Source organism: Ochotona curzoniae, unplaced genomic scaffold (assembly GCF_017591425.1).
Source record: "Ochotona curzoniae isolate NIBS_2020 unplaced genomic scaffold, NIBS_Ocur_1.0 contig_2688, whole genome shotgun sequence".
NCBI classification, from domain to species: domain Eukaryota; kingdom Metazoa; phylum Chordata; class Mammalia; order Lagomorpha; family Ochotonidae; genus Ochotona; species Ochotona curzoniae.
The window spans coordinates 1-20,727 of record NW_024465553.1 but is presented as its reverse complement, the minus strand read 5'-3'; the positions used below and the strand labels follow the sequence as shown (position 1 = coordinate 20,727).

Sequence of the window (20,727 nt, the reverse complement as noted above, 5' to 3'; positions counted from 1 at the left end):
ATAAGAAACTGGTTAATGGTTTGATTAGAAAATTTTTTACATTTGAGTGGATGACACAGGAATGGAGGGAGGGGTTATTAAGCGTCCTTTTGTAGTGGCTAAAGTCCTAGCCTTGAACGCATCGGGATCCCATAAGGATGCTGGTTCTAATCCTGGCAGCTCCACTTCCCATCCAGCTCTCTGCTTGTGGCGTGGGAAAGCAGTCCAAGACAGCCCAAAGCCGTGGGACCCTGCAGCTGTGTGGGAGATCCGGCTCTAGCTTCGGATTGGCACAGCTCCAACCATTACGGCCACTTGGGGAGTGAACCATGGGACAGAAGATCTTCTCTGGCTCTCCTCCTCTCTGTGTTAGAGGCAACCAAAGTGTTAAAAGGTCTATGTATTAGAAGTGGTTTGAGTAAGTCAAAAGCAACTTGAATTTAAAGTAAAAAGGAGAAGTTTCTACAAATAACTTGGGTCACACTCCCAGGCTTAGGCTGTGAGGTCAGTGGGTCTTTTGCAGGCACTGATAAGAGTAAGAGCAAGAACCCATTGTCCCCCGCACCCAGGCTCAGGATGTAAGTAAGGGTCAGTGGCCCTGATAAGGGTAAAAATAAATAGCCCCATGGTCCGTATTTCACAGATATGTTACCTATTGGTTTGCATCTGTAACCCCTTAGCTTAGAATAGTTTTGTCTTGTCATGATGAATAGGGACTTGAGGCATTTTGCGGGCCTTTAGTTGATTGGAGTGTTTCATATTTGCTTTAAAATGATTGGAGTGTTTTTCACGGGCGCGGGCTTTGCTGTAACAGCCAAACTGGCCTATAAGAATCAGGCTTGTCCCTAGCTCGGGGTCTTGCCTCATCCACCAGTCCTGCGTGGCCAAGTGAGGAGCTTGACCCTGGCTAGCCAGCTCAATAAACTCTGCTTGCTGATTGCATCCACTTCTGGTTCTTTGCTATCCAACAGTGGGATGATTTTGGACCCTAACATCTGTATATCTGCCTTTCCAATAAAAATGAACAATAACTCTTGAAAAAAAGAGTCTTTTTGAAAAGATGGCTTGAGTTCTTTTTCTTTAGCCAGGCCTTCTTGTACTTTGGTCATCAATTCTTCATTACTCCTGAATGGTGAACGTAGACAAGGTAGCTTCACCAGGAACCAGAGACCCTGACTGCCTATCATCCCATCTAACTCCTCACATTTCCAAACAGAGGAGTGAACCCCAACTATTCTTCAGGCCAGTTCTATTTTTTATCATTTAATTTTCATTTTACATGATGATTATATGGTTGATCAGGGTGGGGAGGTTCAAGGGTTAGGGAAAAGTGGGTGAAATCATTGTTTCCAAATTTGCTATTTCTTCTTTTTCAGTGGAAGAGATAAAGGCAGAATCCACACCCGGCTTCCCAAATGTGCCAGTGGCCAAGGATGAGGAACTGCCACCTGATCTCAACCCAGGGTCCTGATGTGTACATGTGCCAACGGTTCTGCCCAAGTTGTTTGAATAGTTCTGAAATGCTGTCAATTTCGCTGATCCAAAAATGATTCAGACTCCTCTCCATGTGCATTGGCTGACATGGCCAACCCCAAGCCTCCATTCACTCACGTTTTTGCTGAAATTATTTGGATGGAGTAGTTGTCCATTTTTTCCATTCTCCTTCTGCTATGGTACCAAATAGGCTGCGATGATCTACATGTGCATCAGGGTCTGCATCCACTGCTCCATTTTTTTTTTTCCACTGAGGAGGACATATTCTAGTAGGCAAGCCCAAAGACCTGGGCCAGGTGACTGGAGCCCCGCCAGATCCCCTGCCCTTGAGTCTCATGAGCCTAGCACAGGGGGCACAGGGTCTTGGGTCAGGAGACCCAAGCCCTGCTAGATCCCACATCCCCAGGGCTGGCACCCCCTCACAGTTGGGCCCAAGTACCTGAGCCAGGTGACCTGAGCCCTGCCTGATTCCTCACAAACCCGGCACTCAACTAGCAGATGGGCACAGGGACCTGGACCAGGTTACCTGAGTCCTACCAGACCCTCTTCCCCAGGGCTCATGAATCTGGCATCCATTGACCCAGGCTGGCATGGCTTGCCTTACCTCAGCATCCACTGTTGTTCCACACACCCTGGCTCAGTCTATCCTGCCCCCTGTTCCAGGTCTTGCTGGTGGGTGCTGCAGCCATCCCAGCCCAGCTTGATCACTGTCCCTGCCCTAAAATGAACTTGCTGGTGTTTTGGCTTGACCTGGCTCCTCCTGCACCCTGTCCTGGTTCTCAGATCTGCCAGTAGATGTTATGAACTGCCCCAGCCTAGTCTGTCGCCAGACCTGACACACATGTCTGCCGGTGGGTACTGTAACCAGGCATGGTCTGGGCTGCTTTTTGCTTGAGTCTTGCATTCACCTGCAAGGACTGCATCCTGATGAATGAGTTCCCCAAAGTTTCTCTATTGGGTCTCCTCCCAGTGGCAGATCTCACACACATCAGTGGGTCCTTGGCCCAGGTTGAGTTTGTCTACGTCTTGCCCTGGCAGGAACAGTGGCCTTGCTCAACTGACCCACACCCATTCTTGTGCTTACTGTTGGGTGTTGCAACCCAGCCACACCTGTCCATGCCTGGACCCAGCTTTTGTGTGGTTCAGCAGAAGTCAAGACTTACCCCAGCCAATTCTACACCCACCCTGGCTCTCACGATTACCAGTGGGTGCTGGAGTCTAGTCCAATCTTCCACCATCCAGACTCAGTCCACACCCACGCTTGCAGGGGAGGACTGTAGCCATGCCCAGCACAGCCTGCTGCCACCAATTGGCTCTCGTCCTCACCAGAGGAAACGCCAATCAAGCTGGGATGCCCCCTTAGCTTCCCAGCCAGGCCAGTTCCCATCCACAGCTCTTGGGCATGCCAGTGGAGATTGCAGTTCCACAGGGATGAGCTCACATATCTTCCCCAGATTCTGCCACCAGATCCAGTTCTCTCACGTGCTAGCTATTATAACCCATTCTAGCACCACCTGTCCCCTGTTCCAATTCTCACTGCTAGGCCCCAGCCTTAGCTTTAGTGTGTGCCTGTGAGTGGTGCTTGATGATGGTTGATGCTAACTACCCCAGCTCAGGTCTCCCACAAGTGCTCATACTTTGGCCTGACCCTTAAAGGACCTCCTGTCCCCATTCCAAACCATTTAGTCTCAGCCCCTCGCATGCATACACATTCAGTGGCCTTAATCGTGCAAGTCCATCAGCAGTAATTTGTCACTTGGGTATGAACCCACAGGACGTTTTTCACTGCCACCAGTGTGATCCTCCAGCACCCCAGCAAATCCACACCCCAAGGCTCAGAGCATGCTGCTGGGCCCTCCCACAGTGTCGTCCAGCCCAGCTGAACGCATCTGTGCTGGTCAAAGAGCTTCCACTCCAGGGAGAACCTTCTGAAGGCCACCGAGCCTCCCTTCTGCCAGAAGCATTCCACTCAGCACCAAAACTCTATTTTCAGTGAGAAAGGGGAAATAGGGAAAGCTGGTGGCAGGTTTACAGTAGAAAATTAATATGGATGACAAAATATTTATAGCGATACTGGGCTGCCATCTAAGGAACACACACAGTTTTACAGGAGGAGAAAGGACGATTTGCTACAGTCCATGTTCAACAGATCTAAGACTCAGGTTAGGTTGCCTCAGTGTTCTACAATGAAAACCAAAACTGTCCCAATGATAGAGCCTACTGTGGGCACTGCCCCAAGTCTGATGAGAAAAACTGTCTATGGCCTCTGTTCATGCTGAGCCTGTAGACTCATTCATGAATCCTAATTAGTTCATGTGACTCTTTTTCCTGTCATGTAGAAATTATAGCAAGATGTCAAGTTTGAAGATGAAAGCATAAAAATTGCTACATTCCATACAAACATTTATGTGGACTACTCCCACTAGCTTGGAGGGAACCTGGGTTTAACCTACCTGCACCTGCTTAGTGGTCAGTGTGTTTCCTGCACTGGGCGCCCCCTGGTGGAGCCACAGGCCGTGCAGACCGGTTTGTACTGGCTCACACTGAGGGCCCTGCACTGTGTCTCTGGCACAGTAATAGAGGGCTGTGTCCTGGGCTGTCAGAGCGGTCATTTGCAGGGACACCGTGCTCTGGGCATTGCTTCTGGAGATGGTGAATCGGCCCTTCACGGAGTCCGCGTAGCTAGTGCTACCACCACTGCTACTAATGTATGCGATCCACTCGAGGCCCTGCCTGTGACTTCAAAGACCAAACTCATCCCGTAGCTACTGATGGTGAATCCAGAGACTTTGCAGGTGAGTGTCAGTGTCGCCCCAGGCTGGACCAAGCCTCCGCCGGACTCCTCCAGCTGCTCCTGACACTGGACACCTGCAAACACAAACGTCCTCGTTGGAAACTGTCACTCACACCCACTGACCCCTCACCCTCATCCTCTCCCATACTCAACACCCCTTGTCCTCCATCACTGACCTTGGAGCACAGCCACCAGGAGAAGCCAGCACAGTGCGGTCTCCATGGTGAGTGTCTGTGTGGAGTGCGATCCCTGAGTGGGACAGCTGGGAGTCCCTGGTCTGGGGCTCCTGTGTCAGAGCTGCTGGTGAGGCTGGTTTTCATGAGCAGAAGGAGGGCCCTATTTGCATGTCCTGCTTGTATATAATAAATTCTGCTGTTGGAGTGTTCAGAGAAGTGGGTGCCCTGAGCAGATGGAGATGTTCTGTGACCGTGAGTTATGATGTAAATTTAGAAAATCTGATTTCTTACATTATAAGCCTCGTGTTTAATATTATGGACAGTTTTCTTGCTTCATTTTAATATAGGTGTACATCTAAAATACAGTGTTACTATTCCGTATTCTTTGCTGTTTACATCACCATTCATTAGCATGCTTTTACAAGAGACTGTAGGATGGGGAAAGCAAGAGGCAAACAGAGAGGAAGAGATGGACACAAAGAGAGCCTGGGGAACATCCTGTACCTTTAAGTGAAATCGAATGTCTGGATCCGCTGGCACTTGGTCGACTACACCTGGGGTCCTGGGGTTCATCTGCATTCACCATGTTGTTAGAACAGACTCATGCACTTGTACGATACGCTACTGTTTCCCAGGATGCATTATCGGACGAGAGTTGGGGTATGCCATTGTCTTGGCTCAACGTGCTAATCCTCCACCTTCAAGTACTTGCATTCTGCCTGAGCACTGTTTCGTGATAGACTGCTCCCTTTCTGATTCAGCTTCCTGTTGATGCCTTGGTCCTCAATCCCTGGTCCTCAGCACTGGACCCAGCTGCTCCCCATCACAGCTCAGCACAGACCTGAGGCCCTGAGTGTGTTTGAAGAACCTCACTGTGTCAGAGAACATGGTGTTTTTGTGGCATTTTGGGTTATCCTAGAAAAATGTGTTGTGAATCTCATCCATGTTGCTGAATTTAAGGACTTTGTTAGCTAGTGTGCAATGTTATCTATCAGCGTTGCTGCATTTACATAGGCTGTGCAGCATTCTAGCTGAGCCACGATAATACAGTAAACACGTAAAAGTGTACATGTGGAGTTAGCACCCCGATCACTGCACAGTCACCCCCACAGTCCTGAGCAGATTCTTACCCCAACGTGTTTCCCGTGGTGCTCTAAGATCCCCCACCCATTCCTTCTTCATTCTGATTGCCAGGTCAAATGACCTGTGATCTTTCCAGGGTGAATTCCAGCTAATGTTCTTATGATGGGATTTCTACATAGAACATGCCCAGTGTTCTCCTTTGGGTTTAAATGACACGTAATGTTTGTACATGTGACTGGGGAGTATGCAACCATGCACACACATACAGGCTGACTGCTCTGTCACCTCTCTAAGTTTTATTAGGCTCATTTGAGGGATTTTAAAACTGTTATCCTTCTTTTAAATTTATCCATAAAATACTGTTGAATACTTTCTTTTGCTGTGTTCCTAGTGCTATGTGCATTTTGCCTCTCTAACTGTATTTCATGCGACATATTCCCAAGTGATTAAGAAATAAATTACATCATCCAGAAAAAAAGGAAGTCAGATTTTTCACATTCACACAAGATGTAAGACAGAATCCATCACTGCATGACCCCATAAATGAGAAATAAATTCAAGAATCATTGACCATGCACATCCACAGGAAACTGATCAGCACCTCAACACAATGGTAAGACTCTTGCGGAAAATTAGTAAGAAGTCAGTCCCACTGGATATATCTTGGGGAACATAAAAATCCCAGGTGTCAGTGTAACTAAGTGGTGATATCCACATTACAACTGTGAAACGAGAGGCAGAAATGGACAACGACATCAAAGTGGGATCTCAAATCTGTGGAGTAAAAAGACTGTTTTTATTAACATTTACAGATGGATACATGATTTACAGATTCAGTGGGTATCCATGTGGATACCATCTATATCCTTCAAGTTAATTGCATAAAAGTTTGAGCCAGTAGGGAAATGGAGGGCGCCTCTCTGATGGGCTGCAGCTCGCCCTGGTGAGCATGAGAACCAGGGTTGAGGGCGGGCCTGCTCGACAGGCACCTGCGGGCACAAGTGTGGGCTGGATAGTGGGATGGATTGGGTAGAGCAAGGCTTCAATGCTCATTGACATGTAGGAGAGCTGAATGGGCTGTTGAACACACTGGACCCGTCTGCTGCATTACTGGGAAGCACAGGATCCAGGACTGAGGAAGAGCTTGTTGGCGGTTATTCGGGGTCGCTCCGACTGGGCTGAAGTTCCTGTCACTGTATGTGAGGGCCGAGCTTGTGTTGAGCAGGATTGTGTTGGGCTGCAGCATCCATGAGTTTATGTAAGAGATGGGGCTGGAGACAGAACTAACGTAGCAATTGCAACTGCCAGTGTACATGTAGGCTGGCGTAGGTGACAGTCTCAGGACATACTGGCAAGCACACACAAGAGTCAGGTCTGGGACCATTTCAGACGAGCTCTCTTTGCAGATTGCCCCAACTGAACCACTGGACTCAGAATTCCAACCATGGGGAGGATTGCAGGATCTGTGTTCTGACCATGGAGTGCACGTGTCAGAACAGGGCCTGCTCAGTGGCTTAGATGGAGCAGTGAACAGCATACCCACTTTTACATGGAGGATATGGCAGTCCATTGGAGTTTGCCACTGAGGACACTTGGTACCATAACAGAGGACAAGGGACAGGACAAATTGGTCAACTGTCTCAGCCAGCAAATTTCTGGGCAAATGGGGGCTCTAAGGTAGAGTATATCAGCCGATGGGCCATGGAAGGATTTCCTCATCCTTGGATTGGTGAGATCGACAGCATTTCAGAACTGTCAAGACTAGGTAAGCAGAACCCTTGGAACGTGCTCTCTCCTGGGGTCCCTGGCATGACATCGGGCGGCTCTTTGCCATTCCTGGGTCCTGAGGCAGTTGGGAGGCTGGGCTCATCTTCTTCCCTCATTACCTCCTGTTCCCCAGATATAAGAAGAGAAAGAGAATTTGGAAACAATGGTCTTACCACTATCCCTTATTCCTCACTCCTTCTCACACTAATAAATCATGTAAACAACATGAGAATAAAAGTTTAAAAAATGAAAGTGGAAATAAGCCTCGTGCACAGGGGTTTCTGTGATGGGGACAACACCACTGATCCAGAATTGTAACTTAGGAAACGTGAATGGGGGAACCCGACCCCTGACAGGAACCAGCCCTTAACCTCGCCCTGCTCCTGCTGAAGGTGAATGTGGTCTCTCATTCTCCAGGCCCAGTCAGTCACTGGTGATAAGTCTGCATTCCAACTGTAACCACAGATGCATCCAGTGTCATTCCTGTATCAGTGCTTTCTTATTATGTCACAACTCTATAGCTCAGAAATTATGGGAGAGGGTGACAGCATGAATTTAGAAATGTTCCCCACCTACTGTTGTGGGAGAGGAAAGCCAAATTCCCTAAGAGGACCAGGCCTGCACCTGCACATGGGTCTGCTAGCTCAGCAAGCACTGCGCCCCCTGGTGGAGCTGCGTGCCCCTGCAGCCAGGTTTGTTCCTGGCTCACACTGAGGGCCCTGCACATTGTCTCTGGCACAGTAATAGAGGGCTGTGTCCTGGGCTGTCAGAGCGGTCATTTGCAGGGACACCGTGCTAGTAGCGCTGCTGCTGGAGATGGTGAATCGGCCCTTCACGGAGGACGCATAGCCGGTGCTACCACTACCATATATTGCTGCGAGTCACTCGAGCCCCTTACCTGGAGCCTGGCGGACCCAGACAAAGTAGCTGCTACTGAAGTCAAATCCAGAGGCTTTGCAGGTGAGTGTCAGCGTCGCCCCAGGCTGGACCAAGCCTCCGCCGGACTCCTCCAGCTGCTCCTGACACTGGACACCTGCAAACACAAACGTCCTCGTTGGAAACTGTCACTCACACCCACTGACCCCTCACCCTCATCCTCTCCCATACTCAACACCCCTTGTCCTCCATCACTGACCTTGGAGCACAGCCACCAGGAGAAGCCAGCACAGTGCGGTCTCCATGGTGAGTGTCTGTGTGGAGTGCGATCCCTGAGTGGGACAGCTGGGAGTCCCTGGTCTGGGGCTCCTGTGTCAGAGCTGCTGGTGAGGCTGGTCTTCTTGAGCACAGGGGAGGGCCCTCTGTGTAAGATCTGCTGTTATATAAAAGGCCACGATATCTGAAGCTTAATAGATCAGAGCCCTGAACTGGTGTGGGTGTCCTGCAGTTGTGAAGAATTGAATGGATGGTTTAGAAGTCTGATTCCTTGCATTATGAATTAGACATCAAACATTCAGAGTAATTACCTCTTTCATTTTACAGTGTGAGTATATAAAACATACAAGGTTAACATATTCGAATCCTTTGCTTAAACCAGTTTTTGGTCTTTCCAGTTAGTTTGGATACATTGCAATAGAGAAGAAGGGGGTGGGCACAGAAAGGGAGACGATGACCGGGAGGTCTCCGGTTGGGGATTTATGATACCCCAAATGCCTGGGTCAGCTTTGACCTGGGGAGAGAGAACGTGGAGGTCTGGAACGGGATGTGTGTTCCCGTAGGTGGTACAGGCTCATGTGCTGAGACCATCACCCACTACTGTGCATGACGCACAAAGAGACAAGTGTGGGCAACAGTGTGAGTGTGCAGACGGTTCACAGCCTGACAATGGGACTAGGACCACATGGAGCTCCACTGTGGTTCAGGATGCAGAAGAGAAAGGGAGCTGTGGGCACACAGCCTGCAGAGGATGATTCTGATCGTCACAGGGAAGAGGACAGCGGTCACACTGTGTCACATGTGTCCAGCTGTGCAGGGAGGAGGTGGACTTGGACACTTCAGGTTTACCAGGTCAGACTCTGCTCTGCACTGTGTCTGGTTCTGATCTGAATCCTACCTGCCTCAACCAGAGAATCCCACTGAGGGCTCTGCCTGACCCCAACAGGAAGAGACTCCCAGGTGCCAGATATCCCTTAAAAGTCTGACCCCACTGACCCACTCAGGATCACTCCCTATAAATGACACATTAATTTCGTCTGAAATATCTCCCTGTAATGTCAAAAGGTGCATTGCACTGTGAACCTAGTGTTGGGATCATCATCATCGATGAAAATTGCAACTTGGGACACTGTTACAGGAGGGGAAATGGCAGACCATGACAGGAAGCAGGACCTAGCATCCCCTTGCGTCTGGGCAAGAGTCTGTGTGCCCTCTTAACTAAGCTGAGAACTGTGTCTTTAGTATATTACTTCATTTCTTTTGTTCCTAAGGATATCTGGGTTTTAAAAATTTTTTATTACATAAATTTAATTTTTGACACCTTTTCACATTTCATTAGGGTGTGAAGCATCAAGGGTAGGCGACAGTGGGAGATCATTATTTTGAGATTCCCTTGTTTCCTTCCTGTATCTAATGTTAGAGGAGAGAGAAGGGGAGAAGCCACACTCAGCCTCCCACCCATCCCAGGTTCCCCGATGTGGGCATGCTCTGACGGTCCTGCTCAAGTCCTTTTGATAGCTCAACAGTTTTGTATTGGTGTTGATCTTGCCACTCCAATAACTATGTAATCTGTCCAGACTCCACTGGCTGACATAGTCCACCTTAGAGTCTCCGTTTGCCCAGGTATTCACTGCCACTCTTGGCTGTGGTAGTTAATTGATTTGTTCTGTCTTCTGTCCTCTGTTTTGGTATCAGGTGTCCTCTGCAGGCTCCAATGTACTGCCAAACCCTCCATGTGTATCTGGATATGCTGTCCACTGCTCCGTTTAAGACACTGAGGAGGGCCCGGTGTGGTGGTGCAAGTGGTTAAGGTCCTCGCCTTGCAGGCCCGGGATCCCATATGGGTGCCGGTTCTAATCCCGGCAGCCCCGCTTCCCTTCCACCTCCCTGCCTGTGGCCCGGGAAAGCAACAGAGGACGGCCCAAAGCTTTGGGACCCTGCACCCGCGTGGGAGACCCGGAAGAGGCCCCTGGCTTCGGATCGGCATAGCATCGGCCATTGCGCTCACTTGGGGCGTGAATCGTCGGACGGAAGATCTTCCTCTCTGTCTCTCCTCCTTGCTGTATATCTGCCTTTCCAATAAAAACATAATAAAAATAAATCTTTAAAAAAAAAAAGACACTGAGGAGACCCAACTCTGACACATGCATTCTACGGTCAGACCATGCAACCTGCAATTCCCTCCATGGATAGAGTTTTGAGTCCAGCAGTTTAGTTGAGGGGATTCCGGAAGAAATTTCATCTGAGGTTTTCCCAGACCTGATTATTTTTAAGATTTATTTATTTTTATTGGAAAGGCAGACATACAGAGAGGAGAAACAGAGAGGATGGTTCACTCCCCAAGTGGCCACAATGGCTGGAGCTGAGTCAATCCTAAGCAAGAAACCCAGAGCTTCCTCCATTTTACCCACATGGGTGCAGGGTCCCAAGGCTTTGGGCCGTCCTTGACTGCTTTCCTAGGCCACAAGCAGGGAGCTGGATGGGAAGTGGAGCTGCTGGGATTAGAACCGGCACCCATATGGGATCCCGGGCTCCTTCAAGGCTAGGACTTTAGCCAATAGGCTATCATGCTGGGACCCCCAGACCTGACTGCTGTGTGTGCATGCCAATATGGAGTCTGTCACAGTCTGTCACCCAAATTGGTCTGTGTGCACACTGTTAGTTGCAATTGCTGGGTCAGTTGTCTCCAGCCCTATCTTCTACGCAAACTAATCAGTGTTTCAGTCCAGCCGAATCCTGCCCACCACACACTCAGCCCCCACACAAACCAATGAGAGTTGTAGCCTTGTCAGAGTGATTCACAATAATCTCCACCAGGATTGCCTCCTGCCCTGGTTCCCGTGCTTGCCAGTATGTATAGCAGACTGGTCCTGTCTGTCCCACATTCTGTTCAGTTCTCCTATGTACTAATGGGCTTTGAAGCCTATTTCAACCCATCCAACCCCACTATCTAGCCCACACATGTGCTGGTGGGTGCAACTCTCTGTCTAGCCATGCCTGTCCCATTGCTGGTTCTCATTCTCTCCAGTTAGAGTGGCTACCCAAGGGGGACGTGCCCACGGTTTCCACAATGGCTCACTCTCACTCCTGGATCTTGCATTGTTTAGGTGAACTGCAGTTTAGCTCAACAGAGTTTCCCTCTGTGCCAGCATCTGCCAGCTGATCCTGTGGCAAAGCCCAACCAACCCTCACCCCCTCTGGCTTATGCATGTACCAGTAGGTACAGTCTGCTCAGCCTGGCTTGTGCTTAATCCAGCTCACATGCAGGCCAACAGGTATTGTAGCCCGCCCGGCCTGATCTGCTCCTGGTCCCAGCTCTCACACTCACCAGTGGGAATAGTGGCCCAGCATGGACTCTCCCTGCAGCCACCCTACTGGGTTTGCCTGTTAGTTATTTAAAAAGGTGGTAGAGTTCTAGTTCTAGTTCATAGGGTATTACGATATCTTACGCGCAGCTAATTCCCGCAACCTGGTTCTTTACCGTGAGCTCAAAACACCAGACACAACAAGGTACCTTAGGAGGTTTATTCCAGTGGGGGCAGGAACAGAGGGAGGGGAAGCGGGGAGGGGGCTAGAAGGAGGAGAGAGGGGAAAAGCAAAGAAGAGAGAGAGCTTCACCTGGGGGCCTTTTTTGTCTGCCAGGTGTGGGGGGCGGGATTGGGAGGGTTTGAGAGCAGGCCCCAGGGATTAGTGCCTGGGGATGATTGGTGAGTGGGTGGAGTTGGGGAAGGGGCTGGGAGATTGGGGGTGCGGTTCTCAGGTGGAATGCCAGGTTACATCTGATTGGTGGATGGCTGGACTGGCACGAATTTCGTGAGCTGTGAGGAAGAAGAAATGGTGCAAGGTCCAGGGTGAGATATTGGAATAAGTCCTTACATCGCCCAAGCCCCCCCAGGTCTCATGAGTGCTGGTTGGGTGCTGTGGCCCAGTCTGGTATAAATGGCCCACCTCACCTCGACATTTGCCAGTGGGTGCTGTAGCCTGGCCTGTCCTGGCACTGTAAGGCCGCGCAGAGTGAGGACAGCCTTACCGACTCTCGAGAAAGTGAGTCTCCCCAATGATCAACAAAGACGAGGCTTGATGCAAAAGCAGGAGGATTTATTCAGATGCCAGCGCGCTGGGACGGAGGCCAGTTCCTCACGCAGGAGGGTGGCACATCCGTACTAAATCGCTACACCACATGGCTTTTATAGGTCAAAATCACAGATACAGCATTTTTTTTTTTAAGATTTATTTTTATTATTATTTTTTTTATTGGAAAGGCAGATATACAGAGAGGAGACACAGAGAGGAAGATTTTCTGTCCGATGATTCACTCCCCAAGTGAGCGCAATGGCCGATGCTATGCCGATCTGAAGCCAAGAGCCTCTTCCAGGTCTCTCACGCGGGTGCAGGGTCCCAAAGCCTTGGGCCGTCCTCGACTGCTTTCCCGAGCCACAGGCAAGGGGCTGGATGGGAAGCAGGGCTGCCGGGATTAAAACCGGCGCCCATATGGGTTCCCGGGCCTGCAAGGCGAGGACCTTAACCACTTGCACCACCGCGCCGGGCCCACAGATACAGCATTTTGAAAAAGAGCTTACTAATGGATACAAATAGAATCATAAAACAATAAAGTTAGGGGCTGTTTTTTCCTGACCATTACATCATAAGACTGCTGTTTCTTTTAGTTCCTTGTCACAATTTTCCTTGAGTTTGCTGTTCTCAGACCGAGTTTACTTTTCTCAGACCTTTGGAGCCTCCTCCAAGAAGTCAGGGACTTTTCGGCTCCTCACTATTTTACCTTGATTCCTCCTGAGATACCTATCTCAGGGCCACTGTCGTACTTTGTATCCTGAGTCCCAATTGAACCTAATCATTTACCAAAGACATCCTATTCAGCTATTCTCAGCAAGCGAGATACAGAAAGCAAAAAACCCAAATTGAACATCTCTATTCTAAATTTTCTCTTTCAGCACACCTCCAGTTCCAGCTCATTCTGGTAAGGACTAGAGCCTAGACAGCCCAACCAGCCCCCAGTCCCAACCTTAGTGTGAACTGGCTGGTATTATGGCTTGACCTGGCATGACCCACACTCCATTCTGGCTCTTAAATTTGCCAGCAGGTTATATGAACTGGTCTAATCAAGCTTGCCCCAGACCTGATATAAAGATAAGCCCATGTGCACCGGCCAGCAGAGCCGATATTGTGGACATAGCAAGGGGATGGGGCACTGACAGGAGACCAGTGATGGTGGAAGTCTCTCCCAAGCCTCTCTTTATTACTCCTTATATACTCTTTCCCCCAAGCCCTTGAACAGAGCAATAGGATGCTAATAAGTCTGATTAGGCCAGATGCTTTTAGCCCCAAGCCCATTTCCTGTAGTACTCAGCTTAACAAGTGCTAATCAACTCCTTAGCCCACAACACCCATGGACACCATAACTTGGCCTGGTCTGGGTTGCTCTCTTTCTTGGTTTTTGCACTCACCTGCAGGGATTGTATCCTGACAGGTGAATTGCCAAGCTCCTCCATCAAAAACTCGCCCAGTACCAGTTTCTGGGCACACCAGTGCGTGCATGGGCAAGCCCTACGTAGTCCATCTCCTGTCCTAGCTGGAATAGTGGCCTTTCCTGATCGGCTTCCACTCATTCTGGTTCTTATTGTTGGGTGCTATAGCCCAGCCTAGCCTGGTCCAGACCTAGACACAGCTAACACGTGCCTCAGCAGGGACAGAGACCTAGCCCAACCCATCCTACATTGATCCTTTTTCTCAGGAGCTCCAATGCGTGCTGGAGTCTAGCCCAGTCTTGCACGTCACAGATCCAGTCCACACCTGTGCCGACAGAGACTGTATTCATATCTAGATGAAATCTCACCCCCACTCTGGTTCCCACACTCACCAGTGGGGACCCACAACCCAGCCAGGGTGTCCCTTTAGCTCTCCAACCAGGCCTGATCCCAGCCACAGATCTCGCGCATGCCAGTGGTTGCTATGACCAGCTACCATAGCCCCTCCCCTGTCTTGGTCGTTGCCTTCAGATACTGCAGCCTGGCCTGGCCCAGCTGGCACTCAGTTACAAGTCTCACTGGTGGGTGTTTCAAACTGACCCTGCTATCAGCTCTCATACCTGACTCATGCAAACCAGTAAGTGTGGCAGCCAAGTCTGGCATAACCCACACTCCATCCTGTTTTCTGCACTTGCCAGTGGGGTGTGGTTTCTTCAGCCTGGCCTTGTCTGCCCCCTTCCAAAATCAACTCACATACTTGCTGATGGGTGGAGCTACCCTGCCCAGCTTGCCCAACACCCAGGCCTGGACCACATGCTCATCAGCAGGAGCTTTGACCCACTAAGTGAGTTTCCCATGTTCCCCCGTTTGGGCCACTCCCGGACACAGACATCACACATGCTACTGGGTGCTTGGCCCTTACCCAACTTGGCTTGCCCCATCTGTCCCAGCCTTTGTATGAGCTGGTGCAACCCACCCCACACCCTGAATTTGGGTGCTCATGCGGGTGCTGCAGCCTGGACCTGCCCCCGCTTGTTCCCAGCCCCCATACTGGTGAGCATTGGTGTGTTCATGGTCACACCTAGCTCAGCCCATCACCATCCCAACTCTCAAGCTAACCAGTGGGACTTGTAGTTATATAGGGTTGGTCCCACATATCCCCCACAGAATCCACTCCTGAACCTGGTTCTCTTGTGTGCTGGTTGGTGTCATGGCCCAGTCTAATTAGACCCATGCCCTGAACTGACTCACTGTCAGGTACTAGGATCTAGCCCTGCCAGACATAGCTTGCATGTGTGCTGGGATGTGGTGGTCAGCCATGTTCCATGCTAACAATCCCAGCTCAGGTCTCCCATATAGGCTAGGGCATCATTCTGACCCACAGAGTTCTTCAGGTCTCTCTCCTCTGAACCACCGATCTGTCTTCTCGCTTACCTGCAAGCACAGTGGTCCTGTTGTTGGGTGTCCCTCAGGATTCACTCCTTGCCTACAAGTATTGTGTACTTATCCATGGATGTCCCTAGGCAGTGATTCCATACCCCAAGACTCCAGAGCTTGCCATTGGGTTGCCAGAAGGCAGAGCCCAGCATCAGTTGGTACTCTGACTGCCCGCAAGCCCGGGACACTCTCCCTGCCTAGCAGCAGTGAACGAGGAGCTAAGATTCCCAGCAGGAAGCCTGGGCTGGCACAGGGATGTCCATCCACAGCCACATCATTGGTGGCCCAGACACCCATGCTGTGCTATTGCTGAGACTTATCTAGACTCTGCCTTATCACTTCATTTCTGACTGTGGATATGCCTGAATCAAAAATTTATTGTAGTTACACTCCTCTTACAATACCAAAGCTGTATGTATAAGTCAATGTCTGTGGAGTAGAAAAATAAAGTCTAACTATAGAATAGTTCCCTAGAGACTGTTGTGGGAGAGAAACCCCAATTCCTAAAACAGGAACCAGGCCTGCACCTGCACATGGGTCTACTAGCTCAGCAAGCACTGGGCGCCCCCTGGTGGAGCCATGCCACCCTGCAGGCAGGTTTGTGCCTGGGCTCACACTGAGGGCCCTGCACTGTGTCTCTGGCACAGTAATAGATGGCGGTGTCCTGGGCTGTCAGAGCGGTCATTTGCAGGGTCACTGTGCTGGTGGTGGTGTTTCTGGAGATGGTGAATCGGCCCTCCACGGAGGACGCGTAGTATGTGGTACTACCATCATAATTAATGAATGTAAGCCACTCAAAGCCCTTTGCTGGGAGCCTGGCGGATCCAGCACATGCTATAGCTACTGATGTCAAATCCAGAGGCTTTGCAGGTGAGTGTCAGTGTCGCCCCAGGCTGGACCAAGCCTCCGCCGGACTCCTCCAGCTGCTCCTGACACTGGACACCTGCAAACACAAACGTCCTCGTTGGAAACTGTCACACCCACTGACCCCTCACCCTCATCCTCTCCCATACTCAACACCCCTTGTCCTCCATTACTGACCTTGGAGCACAGCCACCAGGAGAAGCCAGCACAGTGCGGTCTCCATGGTGAGTGTCTGTGTGGAATGCGATCCCTGAGTGGGACAGCTGGGAGTCCCTGGACTGGGGCTCCTGTGTCAGAGCTGCTGGTGAGGCTGGTTTTCATAAGCAGAAGGAGGGCCCTATTTGCATGTTGTGCTCCTATATAGTAAGCCTTGGTGTTGGACACTTTAGAGAAGTCACAGTACAGAGCAGCTGTGCAAGGGCTTGGAATGTGGTGGCTGTGATGGAGAGTCAGAATTTTTGATTTGTTGTTTATGAATCTCAAACCGATTGCTCAAGTATCTTGTGTACTTTTAGTGAGAGTGTAGATATATTACATGGTGGTATAAATGACTCCTCGTTTGGATTGAAGCGCTTGATACTCATATCCAGCTGCATGTGCTCCTTTCCTCCCTCCTCAACAGCTACTGAGCGTGAATCTGCATTGGGATCATGCACTGTTTCAGAGGTCAGCATGTCCAGAGTTACCTGCTGTTCCATGGTCAATTCGCACCACGATATTCACGAAGTTCAGATCTGCAGTGAACTTAGTGTTAGGTATGGGTCATTGCACACTGTACCATTTGAGCTTGGAATACTGTTCAGTTTTGAGAAGAAAGATGTTCTGTCACTTGGGAAACTTATTTGATCCTAGAGTACATGATGGAGTAATGTACTCCAAGTCGTAAAGATGCATGTTGCCTTGTAGCTTTTCTGAAATCCATTGTCTTGAACTCACAGAGGCAGATGCAATGGTGATAAGCAGAGACACGTCTGGAGAAGGGCAGAGGCCACACTGGTGCAAGGACAGGGAGGGCTACTTGACCAGAGGCACAATCAAGAATGAATGTCCAGGGGCCGGGCGCGGTGGCGCAAGTGGTTAAGGTCCTCGCCTTGCACGCCCGGGATCCCATATGGGTGCCGGTTCTAATCCCGGCAGCCCCGCTTCCCTTCCACCTCCCTGCCTGTGGCCCGGGAAAGCAGTCGAGGACGGCCCAAAGCTTTGGGACCCTGCACCCACGTGGGAGACCCGGAAGAGGCTCCTGGCTTCGGACCGGCATAGCATCGGCCGTTGCGCTCACTTGGGGAGTGAATCATCGGACGGAAGATCTTCCTCTCTGTCTCTCCTCTCTGTATATCCGCCTTTCCAATAAAAACATAATAAAAATAAATCTTAAAAAAAAAGAATGAATGTCCAGCAGGATAACAGTAGAGGATGTGTTGTATCCTCAAGATGGAAATTAAATTACATTCTTTGAGCTTGTGTGATGGTTGAACCGGCTGATCCTCCACCACTCCATCACTGGCATCCCACTGGGTGCTTGTTTGTGTTCCAGATGCTTCACTTCACAGCCAGCTCCCTACTTATGTCCTGTGAAAATAGTAATGGATGGCTGAAGTCCTTGGGATTCTGTATGCACGTAGGAGACCTGGAAGAAGATCCCTGCTCCTGGCTACAGATTGGCTCAGCTCTGCCTCTTGCATCCATTTCAGGAGTAAACCAGTGGATTCAGGATCTTCTCTGTATCCCTCCTGCTCTCTGCAAATCTACCTTTCCAATAAAATGTTCAATTAAATTCTTGATTCTGGGGTTTGATGTGGTGGCCTATTGGCTAAAGTCTTCACTTTGCATGTGCCGGGATTCCATCTGGGTGCCAGTTCATGTCCCAGCTGCTCCACTTTCCATCGATGCTTCCTGCCTGTGGTCAGAAAAAGCAGTAGAGGATGGCCCAAAACCTTGGGACCCTGTGCCCATGTGGGAGATCCAGGGGAGTCTTCTGGCTCCTGTCATTGGATTGGCCACTGTGACTCCAGCCATTGTGACTGCTTGGGGAGTGATTCATTGGACGGAAGACCTTCCTCTCTGTCTCTCCTCCTATCTGTATATCTGCCTTTCCAATAAAAATAAATAAATTTAATAAAATTATTGATTCCAATGACATGTGTTCACATGGCTACAGTGCTGTTAAGCACAGAACACTCTATGTCCAGCGTGCGATGCTGAGTCATTCATGTAGAGAAATTGTGTCATCCGTGTGTGTAGGTTCAGCATCATGACACCCTGGGAGCACGTCATGCTGTAAAGGGAGGACAGCTCATCAGCAACTGATGTGGGTTCTGTCCTGCTATCAACTAAGTGTCATTTGTTTTACAAACCCAACACGAGTGAGTTCTACCTGCATGAGAAACTGCCTGTGACTGTCAGTATCCGACGAAGCATGTGTGTATCACTTCCTACTCGAGTACATGTTGCTAGTTCTCCCATAGCAATGCAGAGCACTATACCACATGGAGGATATGTTGTTGATCTTGGTTGTGTCAATTACTTTACTGTAAGCAAATGAAGGTATTGTACTGCCCAGGCAAGCAGAAACATTTCTTACTTGTCAGCATTACTTCAGGAAAAACTTGGAGAGATAAACATTCCTTCAACTTAGTAGGAGTTTTGATGACAAATACTGTACAACCCAATGAAAAAATACCCGTCTGTGGGAGCTGCGTTCATATCTGGGGCCCTCCATCCTTCACAGCCGGTCCTCCTACAACATCTGGGTCTGTATATCTGCACACACAATGATGATGAAGCAGCTATAGTTTGGTTCTGTCCTGAGTGTGTCCCTCAAGGGATGAATAGGAGGTGTGAGCTCCAGGATGAACATGTGAGAAGCAGGGGCAGCTCTGGGAGTTGTTTTTACGGGAAGCTTCTACATCACTGAGGGAGGCTGCCCTCAGAGGAGACTGAAGTAGATCTCATGGATTCTGTGATTCTGCCTCAATCAGGATGTTATCTGGTCCACCCTGGATCTAGCTCTGTTCTGGATGTGGGATGTGATCTCTCCCATATGTGTTCCCAGGTCCTGGTGTCCGTGCAGTAGGTGTTAATGACACGAAGGTGTGAAGAGAACAGCTCCCCTGCTTGGCAGGGCCTGGGGGAGCTTACAGCTGTTTGGCAGGGCCCGGCGGATTTCTCTCTGACCACCTTGATGCAGTCTCACCCCCTGTTTGCATGGACACTCAACCACCCCACTAAGAATTCTGCAATCTATTAGGCATAGTTTGCCCCTGTGAGATGGCTTTTACAACCAACATGAGCTTAAAAGTTAATGTTACTGATAATGTCTTGGTGAGTGGGTCTTTAACTGCGCATAGGAGTACAATTAAGCCCATGCTGTTTCCAGACACCTTATTGTGTGCCTAACCATTGCTCTGAGACCTGGCCCAAATATTTAGCATACTTTCTGGGAAATGGCCTGATAAGAGTTTCACAAACTAATGGAAGTGATGGGAGTATGGGTTGAAATTGCTATGACAAAAAATATAGCTATCCTGTTACTGGGATCCTAAAAGCTATCCTGTTACTGGGACCCTAAAGGTTATCCTGTTATAATTACTGTGACCCCAAAAGGCTATCCTGCTATGGCAAAATATAGCTACTGTGACCTTAAAGGTTAGCCTGTCCTTGCAACTCTCAACTCTTTAGAACATAGTAAATGTAGTTGCTTTGGCTGCCTTCATAATTTTTTAACTAGAGGAAATATAGGGTGACTTTACTAACATCATGTATACTTTTGATTATTGTTTGATCATTTATGAGGTTGTAGAGCCTACAATTGTAGAGGGATTTAATGTTTGAAACTTTTGTCTTAGATTTTTATATTTTTTCTCTTTTAATGTATTTCTCTCATTAAGTGATGGATAAGTTATAGAATAAGAATTGTAGTAGGAATGTATTACTGAATAAGATGTGTTGTCTACTGAGAAAATGTTGGCTGCAACATCAGAATGGATACTGTCCTGTCTTAAGGTGAAACTATCTGTAGAGTTATCTTTGGAAACATTTACTTGCCCATTGTTGAATGTGGAAACCTAAATGGAGTAAACATGGCTCATTGCTAATTGCAGTTCCTTCCGTCGTTGTAACTCTTGCTTAGTTAGCAAACTGTGTGGGCCTGCAGACCTAATGACCTTTGGTACCAATACCCTAATCCCCATAAACCAAGGTCTCAGCCCTTTTCCCATGCGTAATTCAAGGTAGGGGTCTGGTTGTCACAGGCAGCGCCAAGGATGGGACCCAGACTTGAGGGAAGTAAGTAGGGGCTGGCAAGCCGAGATAAGCAAAGAATGTGGGGTCCTCCCTCACTCGCCTCTCAAGCAGTTGTAAATTGTGCCCCCCTTGAAGCAATGTCAAAATGCCCTAAAAAAGACTGTGTACTGCTTCTGTATAAATAAAGCGGACAGCTTTCTCACGGAGTCCACAATGATGTTGGGATTGTAGTGGTCCGTCTCTTCTTTCTACG

General features: G+C 49.3%; 2 pseudogenes and 1 gene segment (V, D, J or C); all 3 read right to left on the bottom strand.

The window, feature by feature from the left end:
* Positions 1-3,917: 3,917 nt before the first annotated feature.
* LOC121153189 lies at positions 3,918-4,601 on the bottom strand (annotated as a pseudogene).
* Positions 4,602-7,917: 3,316 nt separating this feature from the next.
* LOC121152809 lies at positions 7,918-8,559 on the bottom strand (annotated as a pseudogene).
* A 7,336-nt stretch (positions 8,560-15,895) lies between these two features.
* On the bottom strand, positions 15,896-16,506 carry LOC121152808. The segment is given in 2 exon segments: positions 15,896-16,311; positions 16,410-16,506. Coding segments are annotated over 2 exon segments (442 nt in total).
* Between the last annotated feature and the right edge of the window lie 4,221 nt (positions 16,507-20,727).